General features: G+C 51.3%; 1 protein-coding gene across 1 annotated transcript in view; it reads right to left on the minus strand.

Annotated features, from left to right (window-relative positions):
- spega (striated muscle enriched protein kinase a) overlaps positions 1-13,722 on the minus strand; it is a 198,003-nt gene that overhangs the window by 178,443 nt on the left and 5,838 nt on the right. The window contains exon 3 of the mRNA XM_060827721.1: positions 12,299-12,442. Within this exon, the coding sequence (XP_060683704.1) occupies positions 12,299-12,442 (144 nt within the window). The remainder of the gene's footprint in view (positions 1-12,298; positions 12,443-13,722) is intronic.

The following is a 13,722-nucleotide window of genomic DNA, read 5'->3' on the forward strand; positions in this document are numbered from 1 at the left end:
AATACTGTATTCCCTCAGTGCATCACTCCCTCAATACAGCACTCCCTCAATGCAGCATTCCCTCAATGCAGCACGCACTCAATACTGCACTCCCTCAATTCTGTACTCCCTCAATACTGCACTCCCTGAATACTAAACTCCCTCAATACAGCACTCCCTCAGTACTGCATTCCCTCAATACTGTACTCCCTCAATACTGCACTCCCTCAATACAGCATTCCCTCAATGCAGCACGCACTCAATACTGCACTCCCTCAATTCTGTACTCCCTCAATACTGCACTCCCTGAATACTAAACTCCCTCAATACAGCACTCCCTCAGTACTGCATTCCCTCAATACTGTACTCCCTCAATACTGCACTCCCTCAATACTGTACTCCCTCAATACTGCACTCCCTCAATACACCACTCCCTCAAATCACCACTCCCTCAATAATATATTCCCTCAATGCAGCACTCCCTCAGTGCAGCACGCACTCAATACTGCACTCCCTCAATACTGTATTCCCTCAATGCAGCACTCCCTCAATAGTGCACTCCCTCAATACTGCACTCCCTCAATGCAGCACTCCCTCAATACAGCACTCCCTCAATACTGCACTTCCTCAGTACTGCACTCCCTCAATACTGTACTCCCTCAATACTGTACTCCCTGAATACTACACTCCCTCAATACAGCACTCCCACAGTACTGCATTCCCTCAATACTGTACTCCCTCAATACTGCACTTCCTCAATGCAGCACTCCCTCAATGCAGCACTCCCTCAATACAGCATTCCCTCAATACAGCACTCCCTCAATACTGCACTCCCTCAAGACTGCATTCCATCAATGCATCACTCCCTCAGTACTTCACTCCCTCAGTGCAACACTCCCTCAATGCAGCACTCCCTCAATACTGCACTCAGTCAATACTGCAGCCCCTCAATTGTGTACTCCCTCAATATTGCATTTCCTCAGTGCATCACTCCCTCAATATTGCACTTCCACAAAACAGCACTCCCTCAACATTGCACTCCCTCAATACTGCACACCCACAATACAATATTCCCACAATACTGCACTCCCTCAGTGCAGCACTCCCTCAACCTGGCACTCCCCTAATACTGCACTCCCATAATACAATACTCCTTCAATGCAGCACTCCCTTAATGCAGCACTCCCGCAATACAGCACTCCCTCAATACTGCACTCCCTCAATACAACACTCCCTCAATACACCACTCCCTCAATGCAGCACTCCCTCAATACTACACTCTCTCAATACAGCACCCTCTCAGCACTGCATTCCCTCAATACTGCACTCCCTCAATACTGCACTCCCTCAATATAGCACTCCCTCAATACACCACTCCCTCAATAATATATTCCCTCAATGCAGCACTCCCTCAGTGCAGCACACACTCAATACTGCACTCCCTCAATACTGCACTCCCTCAATTCTGTATTCCCTCAATGCAGCATGCTCTCAATACTGCACATCCTCAGTGCAACACTCCCTCTATGCAGAACATACGCAATGCAGCGCTTCCTCAATACAGCACTCCCTCAATACAGCACTCCCTCAATGCAGCGCTCCCTAAATACACCACTCCCTCAATGCAGCACTCCCTCAATACTACACTCCCTCAATACAGCACTCCTTAATACAGCACTCCCTCAATACTGCACTCCCTCAATACTACACTCCCTCAATACAGCACTCCCTCAATACAGCACTGCCTCAATAATATATTCCCAGAATGCAGCACTCCCTCAGTGCAGCACGCACTCAATACTGCACTCCCTCAATACTGTACTCCCTCAATGCAGCACTCCCTCAGTGCAGTACACACTCAATACTGCATTCCCTCAATACTACACTCCCTCAATACTGTAGTCCCTCAATGCAGCACCCACTCAATACAGCATTCCCTCAATACTGCACGTACTTAATACTGCACTCCCGCAATTCTGTATTCCCTCAATGCAGCATGCACTCAATACTGCGCACCCTCAGTGCCACACTCCCTCTATGCAGAACATACTCAATGCAGCGCTCCCTCAATACAGCACTCCCTCAATACATCACTCCCTCAATACAGCACTCCCTCAATACAGCACTCCCTCAATACTGTATACCCTCAATGCATCACTCCCTCAGTACTTCACTCCCTCAGTGCAACACTCCCTCAATGCAGCACGTACTCAATACTGCACTCAGTCAATACTGCACTTACAGTACTTCACCCCCTCAATGTAGCACTTCCACAATCCTGCACTCCGTCAATACTGCAGCCCCTCAATTGTGTACTCCCTCAATATTGCATTTCCTCAGTGCATCACTCCCTCAATATTGCACTTCCACAATACAGCACTCCCTCAACATTGCACTCCCTCAATACTGCACACCCACAATACAATATTCCCACAATACTGCATTCCCTCAGTGCAGCACTCCTTCAACATGGCACTCCCTCAATACTGCACTCCCATAATACAATACTTCTTCAATGCAGCACTCCCTTAATGCAGCACTCCCGCAATACTGCACTCCCATAATACAATACTCCCTCAATGCAACACTCCCTCAATACACCACTCCCTCAATACTGCACTCCTTCAATACACCACTCCCTCAATGCAGCACTCCCTTAATGCAGCACTCCCTCAATACACCACTCCCTCAATACTGCACTCCCTCAATACACCACTCCCTCAATGCAGCACTCCCTTAATGCAGCACTCCCTTAATGCAGCACTCCCTCAATACACCACTCCTTCAATATTCCACTCCCTCATTACTGCACTCCCTCATTACTGCACTCCCTCAATGCAGCACTCCCTCAATACATGCACTCCCTCAATACTGCACTCCCACAATACTGCACTCCCTCAATACTGCACACCCTCAATACTGCACTCCCACAATACTGCACTCCCTCAATACTGTACTCCCTCAGTGCAGCACTCCCTCAATACACCACTCCCTCAATGCAGCACTCCCTCAATACTGCACTCCCTCAATACTGCACTCCAACAGTACTGCACTCCCTCAATACTGCACTCCCTCAATAGTGCACTCCCTCAATACTGCACTCCCTCAATGCAGCACTCCCTCAATACAACATTCCTTCAATACACCACTCCCTCAATACTGCACTCCCTCAATACAACATTCCTTCAATACACCACTCCCTCAATACTGCACTCCCTCAATACAGCACTCCCTAAATACACCACTCCCTCAATGCAGCACTCCCTCAATACAGCACTCCTTAATACAGCACTCCCTCAATACTGCACTCCTTCAATGCAGCACTCCCTCAATACACCACTCCCTCAATGCAGCACTCCCTCAATACTGCACTCCCTCAATGCAGCACTCCCTCAATACTGCACTCCCTCAATGCACCACTCCCTCAATACACCACTCCCTCAATGCAGCACTCCCTCAATACTGCACTCCCTCAATACTGCACTCCAACAGTACTGCACTCCCTCAATACTGCACTCCCTCAATAGTGCACTCCCTCAATACTGCACTCCCTCAATGCAGCGCTCCCTAAATACACCACTCCCTCAATGCAGCACTCCCTCAATACAGCACTCCCTTAATACAGCACTCCTTAATACAGCACTCCCTTAATACTGCACTCCCTCAATGCAGCACTCCCTCAATACAACATTCCCTCAATACACCACTCCCTCAATACTGCACTCCCTCAATGCAGCGCTCCCTGAATACACCACTCCCTCAATGCAGCACTCCCTCAATACAGCACTCCTTAATACAGCACTCCCTCAATGCAGCACTCCCTCAATACAACATTCCCTCAATACACCACTCCCTCAATACTGCACTCCCTCAATGCAGCGCTCCCTAAATACACCACTCCCTCAATGCAGCACTCCCTCAATACAGCACTCCTTAATACAGCACTCCCTCAATACTGCACTCCCTCAATGCAGCTCTCACTCAATACTGTATTCCTTCAAAGCAGCACTCCCGCAATGCAGCACACCCTCAATACTGTATTCCCTCAATACACCTTTCCCTCAATGTAGCACGCACTCTATACTGCACTCCCTCAATGCTGTATTCCCTCAATGCAGCACTCCCTCAATACTGTACTCCCTGAATGCAGCACTCCCTCAATGCAGCACGCACTCAATACTGCACACCCTCAATACAACACTCCCACAATACTGCACTCCCTCAATACTGCACTCCCTCAATACTGCACTCCCTCAATACACCACTCCCTCAATGCAGCACTCTCTCAATACTGCACTCCCTCAATACAGCACTCTCTCAATACTGCACTCCCTCAATACAGCACTCCCTCAATATAACACTCCCACAATACTGCACTCCCTCAATACTGCACTCCCTCAGTGCAGCACTCCCTCAATACTGCATTCCCTCAATACTGCACTCCCTCAATACTGCACTCCCTCAATACAACATTCTCTCACTACACCACTCCCTCAATACTGCACTCCCTCAATGCAGCACTCACTCAGTGCAACACTCCCACAATTCAGCACTCCCTCAATAGTGTACTCCCTCAAATGCTGTACTGACTCAATGAAGCACTTCCTCAATACTACACTCCCTGAATATTGCACTCCATCAATACTGAACTCCCTCAATATTGCACTCCCTCAATAGTGCACTCCCTCAATACTGCACTCCCTCAATGCAGCACTAGCTCAATAGTACACTCCCTCAATACTGCAATCCCTCAATATTGCACTCCCTCAATAGTGCACTCCCTCAATACTGTACTCCCTCAATTCAACACTCCCTCAATACTGTACTCCCTCAATACTGCATTCCTCCAATATTGCACTCCCTCGATGCAGAGCTCCGACAATGTTGTTCTCTCTCAATACTGCAATTCCTCAGTGCAACACCATTCAATGCTGCACTCATTCAGTACTGTATTCCCTCAATACAGCACCCACTCAATACTGCACTCCCTCAATACTGCATTCTCTGAATACTGCACTCCATCAATGCATAATATTGTATACCCTCAATGCTGCTCTCACTCAACCCGGCACCCCCTCTATACTGCACACCTTCAGTCCTGCAGTCCTTCAATGCAGGACTCCCCCAGTACTGCACTCCCTCAATACTGCACTCCTTCATTGCAGCACTCACTCATTACTGCACTCCCTCATTACAGCACTCCCTCAGTGCAGCGCTCCCTCAGAAGTTTACTCCCTCAATGTCGCACTACCACAATACTGCACTCCCTCATTGCAGCACTCTGTCAGTGCGGCACTCCTGCAATTGTGCAACACTGCACCCCTCAATGCAGCACTCTCTAAATACTGCACTCCTTCAATAGTGTACTCCCTCAATGAAGCAATCCCTCAATGCAGAACTCCCTCAATTATGTACTTCCTCATTGTAGCACTCCCACAGTACTGTATTCCCTGAATAGTGCACTCCCTCAGTACTGCATTCCCATACTGCTGCACTACCTTAATGCAGCACTCCCTCAATGCAGTACTCCCTCAATTCTGCACTCCCTCACTGCAACGCTTCACAATAATGAGCTCCCTCAATATTGCACTCCTTCAGTACAGCACTCCCTCAGACCAGCATTCCCTCAATACTGCATGCCCTCAATGCAGCACTCCCTCACTACTGCACTCCCTCGATACTTCACTCTCTCAACCCAGCACTCCCTCAATGCAGCGCTCCCTCAATACAGCATACACTCAATACTGCAGTCCCTCAATACTGCAGTCCCTCAGTAGGGTATTCAGTCAATGTAGCACTCCCGCAATACAGCACTCTCTCAGTACTGCATCCCGTCAATGCAGGATTCCCTCAATACTGCACTCCCTGAATATAGCACTCCCTGAATATAGCACTCCCTCAATATAGCACTCCCTCATTGCCGTATTCCCCCAGTGCAACATTCCCTCAATGCAGCATACACTCAATACTGCACTCCCTAAATGCAGCACTCATTCAATGCAGCAGTCCCACAATACTACACTCCCCAGTTACTTCAGTCCCTCACTAGCGCACTCCCTCAATACCGCACTCCCTAAATACCGCACTCCTTCATGGTGACGAAACATCTGAAAATGAACCTTCCAGCTCAGCGAGCAACTTACATCCAGAACCTCAACCTGAGCTACACATCTTCTCAAAACTCGCTATCTGCACTCCCTCAATGCAACTCTCCCTCAATAATGCACTCCCTCAATACTGCACTCCCTCAATGCAGCACTCCCTTAATACCGCACTCTCTCAATACTGCACTCCCTCAATGCAGCACACCCGTAATACTGTGCTCCCTCAATAATGTTCGAGGAGAAAGTGAGGTCTGCAGATGCTGGAGTATGAGAGCTGAAAAGGTGTTGCTGGAAAAGTGCAGCAGGTCAGGCAGCATCCTAGGAACAGAAAATTCGACTTTTCGGGCATAAACCCTTCATCAGGAATGAGGAGAGTGTGCCAGGCAGGCTAAGATAAAAGGTAGGGAGGAGGGACTTGGGGGAGGGGCAATGGAGATGTGATAGGTGGAAGGAGGTCAAGGTGAGGGTGATAGGCCGGGGTGGGGTGGGGGGGCGGAGAGGTCAGGAAGAGGATTGCAGGTTAGGAAGGCGGTGCTGAGTTCGAGGGATTTGACTGAGACAAGGTGGGGGGAGGGGAAATGAGGAAACTGGAGAAATCTGAGTTCATCCCTTGTGGTTGGAGGGTTCCCAGGCGGAAGATGAGGTGCTCCTCCTCCAACCGTCGTGTTGTTATGTTCTGGCGCTGGAGGAGTCCAAGGACCTGCATGTCCTTGGTGGAGTGGGGGGGGGAGTTAAAGTGTTGAGCCACGGGATGGTTGGGTTGGTTGGTCCGGGTGTCCCAGAGGTGTTCTCTGAAACGTTCCGCAAGTAGGCGGCCTGTCTCCCCAATATAGAGGAGGCCACATCGGGTGCAGCGGATGCAATAGATGATGTGTGTGGAGGTACAAGTGAATTTGTGGTGGATATGGAAGGATCCCTTGGGGCCTTGGAGAGAAGTAAGGGAGGAGGTCTGGCCGCAAGTTTTGCATTTCTTGCGGTTGCAGGGGAAGTTGCCGGGGGTGGAGGTTGGGTTGGTGGGGGATGTGGACCTGACGAGGGAGTCACGAAGGGAGTGGTCTTTTCGGAACGCTGATAGGGGAGGGAAATATATCCCTGGTGGTGGGGTCCATTTGGAGGTGGCGGAAATGACGGCGGATGATACGCTGTATATGGAGGTTGGTGGGGTGGTAGGTGAGAACCAGTGGGGTTCTGTCCTGGCGGCGGTTGGAGGGACGGGGCTCAAGGGCGGAGGAGCGGGAAGTGGAGGAGATGCGGTGGAGGGCATCGTCGATCACGTCTGGGGGGACTCTGCGGTCCTTGAAGAAGGAGGCCATCTGGGCTGTACGGTATTTCAACTGGTCCTCCTGGGAGCAGATGCGGCGGAGACGAAGGGGAATATGGGATGGAGTTTTTACAGAGGGCAGGGTGGGAGGAGGTGTAAGCTGAAAATGTGTTGTTGGTTAAAGCGCAGCAGGTCAGGCAGCATCCAAGGAATAGGAAATTCGACGTTTCGGGCACAAGCCCTTCATCAGGAATGAGGAAAGTGTGTCCAGCAGGCTAAGATAAAAGGTAGGGAGGAGGGACTTGGGGGAGGGGCGATGGAGATGTGATAGGTGGAAGGAGGTCAAGGTGAGGGTGATAGGCCGGAGTGGAGTGGGGCGGAGAGGTCAGGAAGAAAATTGCAGGTTAGGAGGGCGGTGCTGAGTTCGAGGGAATTGACTGAGACAAGGTGGGGGGAGGGGAAATGAGGAAACTGGAGAAATCTGAGTTCATCCCTTGTGGTTGGGAGGAGGTGTAGTCTAGGTAGCTGTGGGAGTCAGTCAGTTTATAGTAGATGTCTGTGTTGATCTTCCACCGCCTTCGCCTCCGTGCCTACTTCTTCAACCAAGATTCTCATCCACCCTCTGACGACCCCTTCTCCCGCCTCCAACACAGCCCATCCACCTGGACGCCCCGTGCTGGCCTCTTACCCGCCCTCAATCTCTTTATAGCCAACTGCCGCCGCGACATTAACCGCCTCAACCTGTCCACTCCTTTTACCCACTCCAAGCTCTCACCCTCGGAACGTGCAGCCCTACACTCCCTCCGCTCCAACCCCAACCTCACCATCAAACCGGCAGACAAGGGAGGCGCGGTAGTAGTTTGGCGCACCGAGCTTTACACCGCTGAGGCCAAACGCCAGCTCGCGGACACCTCCTCCTACTGCCCCCTTGACCATGACCCCACCTCCCACCACCAAACCATCATCTCCCAGACCATCCATACCCTCATCACCTCAGGGGATCTCCCATCCACCACCTCCAACCTCATAGTCCCACAACCCCGCACCGCCCGTTTCTACCTCCTGCCCAAAATCCTCAAACCTGACTGCCCCGGCCGACCCATTGTCTCAGCCTGCTTCTGCCCCACTGAACTCATCTCTGCCTCCCTCGACACGGTCCTGTCCCCCTTAGTCCAAGAACTCCCCACCTACATTTGGGACACCACCCGCGCCCTCCACCTCCTCCATAATTTTCGCTTCCCCGGTCCCCAACGCCTTATCTTCACGATGGACATCCAGTCCCTGTACACCTCCATCCCCCATCACGAAGGACTCAAAGCCCTCTGCTTCTTCCTTTCCCGCCGCACCAACCAGTACCCTTCCACTGACACCCTCCTTCGACTAACTGAACTGGTCCTCACCCTGAACAACTTCTCTTTCCAATCCTCCCACTTCCTCCAAACCAAAGGAGTTGCCATGGGCACCCGCATGGGCCCCAGCTATGCCTGCCTCTTCGTAGGATATGTGGAACAGTCCATCTTCCGCAACTACACTGGCACCACCCCCCACCTTTTCCTCTGCTACATCGATGACTGTATCGGCGCTGCCTCGTGCTCCCACGACGAGGTTGAACAGTTCATCCACTTTACCAACACCTTCCACCCCGACCTCAAATTCACCTGGACTGTCTCAGACTCCTTCCTCCCCTTCCTAGACCTCTCCATTTCTATCTCGGGCTACCGAATCAACACGGATATCTATATAAACCGACTGACTCCCACAGCTACCTGGACTAGACCTCCTCCCACCCTGCACCCTGTAAGAACTCCATCCCATATTCCCAATTCCTTCGTCTCCGTCGCATCTGCTCCGAGGAGGACCAGTTGAAATACCGTACAGCCCAGATGGCCTCCTTCTTCAAGGACCGCAGATTCCCCCCAGACGTGATCGACGATGCCCTCCACCGCATCTCCTCCACTTCCCGCTCCTCTGCCCTTGAGCCCTGCCCCTCCAATCACCACCAGTACAGAACCCCACTGGTTCTCACCTACCACCCCACCAACCTCCATATACAGCGTATCATCCGCCGTCATTTCCGCCACCTCCAAATGGACCCCACCACCAGGGATATATTTCCCTCCCCTCCCCTATCAGCGTTCCGAAAAGACCACTCCCTCCGTGACTCCCTCGTCAGGTCCACACCCCCCCACCAACCCAACCTCCACTCCCGGCACCTTCCCCTGCAACCGCAAGAAATGCAAAACTTGCGCCCACACCTCCTCCCTTACTTCTTTCCAAGGCCCCAAGGGATCCTTCCATATCCGCCACAAATTCACCTGCACCTCCACACACATCATTTACTGCATCCACTGCACCCGATGTGGCCTCCTCTATATTGGGGAGACGGGCCGCCTACTTGCGGAATGTTTCAGAGAACACCTCTGGGACACCCGGACCAACCAACCCAACCACCCCGTGGCTCAACACTTTAACTCTCCTTCCCACTCCACCAAGGACATGCAGGTCCTTGGACTCCTCCATCGCCAGACCATAACAACATGACGGTTGGAGAAAGAGCGCCTCATCTTCCGCCTGGGAACCCTCCAACCACAAGGGATGAACTCAGATTTCTCCAGTTTCCTCATTTCCCCTCCCCCCACCTTGTCTCAGTCGAATCCCTCAAACTCAGCACCGCCCTCCTAACCTGCAATCTCCTTACTGACCTCTCCGCTCCCACCCCACTCCGGCCTATCACCCTCACCCCACCTATCACATCTCCATCGCCCCTCCTCCAAGTCCCTCCTCCCTACCTTTTATCTTAGCCTGCTGGACACACTTTCCTCATTTCTGATGAAGGGCTTATGCCCGAAATGTCGAATTTCCTGTTCCTTGGATGCTGCCTGACCTGCTGCACTTTTCCAGCAACACATTTTCAGCTCCCTCAATAATGCACTCCCTCAATAATGCACTCCCTCAATGCAGCACTCCCTTAATACTGTGCTCCCTCAATAATGCACTCCCTCAATACTACACTGCGTCAATGCAGCACTCCCTTAATACTGCGCTCCCTCAATACTGCACTCCCTTAGTATTGCACTCCCTCAATGCAGCACTCCCATAATACTGTGCTCCCTCAATAATGCACTCCCTCAATGCAGCACTCCCTTAATACAGCACTCCCTTAATACAGCACTCCCTCAAATCTGCATTCCCTCAATGCAGCACTCCCTTAATACTGCGCTCCCTCAATACTGCACTCCCTTAATACTGTGCTCCCTCAATAATGTACTCCCTCAATACCGCACCGCGTCAATGCAGCACTCCCTTAATACTGCGCTCCCTCAATAGTGCACTCCCTCAATACTGCACTCCCTCAATACTGCACTCCCTTAATACTGTGCTCCCTCAATAATGTACTCCCTCAATACTGCACTTCGTCAATGCAGCACTCCCTTAATACTGCGCTCCCTCAATACTGCACTCCCTGACTGCAGCACTCCCTTAATACTGCGCTCCCTCAATACTGCACTCCCTCAATGCAGCACTCCCTTAATACTGTGCTCCCTCAATAATGTACTCCCTCAATACCGCACTGCGTCAATGCAGCACTCCCTTAATACTGCGCTCCCTCAATAATGCACTCCCTCAATACTGCACTCCCTCAATACTGTGCTCCCTCAATAGTGTACCCCCTCAACATTGCACTCCCTCAGTACTGCACTCCCTCAATCTTGCGCTCCCTTCATGCAGCACTCCATCAGTAACGTGCTACCTCTGTAGTGCAGTTGGAGTTCAGTTGGCTGGAAGACCGGTTTTTACAGCAATGCAATGCCAACAGCGTGGGTTCAATTCCCACACCTCCTGAGGTGACCATGAAGGACTGTCCTTCTCAACCTCTCTCCCTGCCTGAGGCACAGTGAGGCGCAGGTTAAACCACCACCAATCAGCTCCCTCTCTAATGAGAGGGCAGCCGTGTGGGCCAGTCAAACTCCAAAGACTATCCCCTCGATGGAATGGCCTTATGATCAGTGAAGGGCTCTCAGCCGTTCTGGGTTCCATCCTTCTGTGCTTTGCAAATTTAACTAAGTCGTCATGTCGAAAGTACTGCTGCCTTCTCAACAAACTCAATCAGTGATCTAAGGGTTGCTGCAAATTGGTGACGCTGATCACACTGCCCTGCCGGTGACGGTGATCACACTGCCCTGCCGGTGACGGTGATAACACTACCCTGCCGGTGACGCTGATCACACTGCCCTGCCTGTGACGGTGATCACACTGCCCTGCCTGTGACGGTGATCACACTGCCCTGCCGTTGACGGTGATCACACTACCCTGCCGGTGACGGTGATCACACTGCCCTGCCAGTGACGGTGATCACACTGCCCTGCCAGTGACGGTGATCACACTGCCCTGCCGGTGACGGTGATCACACTGCCCTGCCTGTGACGCTGATCACACTGCCCTGCCGGTGACGGTGATCACACTACCCTGCCGGTGACGGTGATCACACTGCCCTGCCGGTGATGGTGATAACACTACCCTGCCGGTGACAGTGATCCCACTGGCCTACCAGTGACAGTGATCACACTACCCTGCCCATGTCGGTGATAACACTTCCCTGTCAGTGACGGTGATAACACTGCCCTGCCGGTGACGGTGATCACACTGCCCTGCCGATGACGATGATCACATTGCCCTTCCGGTGACGGTGATCACATTGCCCTGCTGGTGGCGGTGATCACATTGCCCTGCTAGTGACAGTGATAACACTAGTCTGCTGGTAACGGTGGGCACACTGCCCTGCCGGTGACGGTGATCACACTGCCCTGCCGGTGACAGTGATCACACATTCTGGTGGGAGCAATGAGACATGCAATATATTTTGGGAGATGCTGAGGAAAAGAAAGGTGCTGTGTATATGCCAATGCAGTGTCATTCTTTCGGCGAGTGTCACATGGCCAGTGCTATGTCCTACCTTGAGGCATAGGTGTTCCAGTGATGATACATTTCAGAAGGACTGACGCCCCCACAGTGACCACTGAGTCGGTGATGCTAATCTCAAATACTGGCGGCTCTAAGGGATCTTCACCGGCCGAGACATAGGAATCATCCGAGGATTCTGCCAAACACAAAGAGGCCACATTTTGTTCATTCAGACATCGTAAGGTTGGGACTGTAGGGAATTATTTCACAAAAGCACCTTGTCCTGTAGATCTCTGAAGCACTGAATGTCAAAATGAAGTTGAGACTAAGCAAGCAGCTAGCTGTGAATATTGTGAATTGTCTTCCTCACCACCCTCCCCTCCCCCTTGTGACAGCCATTGACAGCTTGTCTGCCTCCCTCCATTGGCTTCTCTCAGAGTCAGCAGCACTCACTCTCCAACTTAGCCCCTGACCCTCCTCATGGGCAACTTTACACATTTCAGACAGGGCTGGAGAGGAATTTCTTCTCTCAGAGGGGAGTGAATCTGTGGAATTCCTTACCACATAGGGCATTCAGGGCTGGGCCACGAAGTATATTCAAGGCTGACACAGACAGATGTTTAATTAGAAAGGGAATCAAGGGATAAGGGGAAAAGGCAGGAAAATATAGTTGAGAATAATCAGATCTGACATAATCTCATTGAATGACAGAGCAGATTTGATGGGCTGAATGGGTTACTTCTGCTCCCAGCGATTATAGTCTTATGATCAAACTCATAACCATTCCTTTGGGCATACTGTCAATTTCTTGTATATTTACCCACGTACTCCTGTGTATATTTACCCACTGTCCCCTGTCCACCTACTGTATATTTACCCCATCTCCCTGTCCATCTCCTGTATATTTACCCCATCTCCCTGTCCATCTCCTGTGTATTTACCCCTGTCTCCCTGTTCATCGCCAGTATACTTACCCCGCCTCCCTCTCCATCTCCTGTATATTTTCTCCGTCTCCCTGTGGATTGCCAGTATATATACCCACTGTCCCCTATCCCTCTCCTGTATATTCACCCCCAGTCCCCGTGTTCATCACCTGTATATATACCCACTGTTCCCTGTCTATCTCCTGTATATTTACCCCCTGTCTCCCTGTCCGTCTCCTGTATATTTATAGAAAATAGAACATAGAAAATAGAAAAATACAGCGCAGTACAGGCCCTTCGGCCCTCGATGTTGCGCCGATCCAAGCCCACCTAACCTACACTAGCCCACTTTCCTCCATATGCCTATCCAATGCCCGTTTAAATGCCCATAAAGAGGGAGAGTCCACCACTGCTACTGGCAGGGCATTCCATGAACTCACGACTCGTTGAGTAAAGAATCTACCCCTAACATCTGTCCTATACCTACCACCCCTTCATTTAAAGCTGTGTCCCCTAGTAACAGCTGACTCCATTAGCAGAAAAAGGTTCTCAC

This window comes from Hemiscyllium ocellatum, chromosome 7 (assembly GCF_020745735.1).
Source record: "Hemiscyllium ocellatum isolate sHemOce1 chromosome 7, sHemOce1.pat.X.cur, whole genome shotgun sequence".
NCBI classification, from domain to species: domain Eukaryota; kingdom Metazoa; phylum Chordata; class Chondrichthyes; order Orectolobiformes; family Hemiscylliidae; genus Hemiscyllium; species Hemiscyllium ocellatum.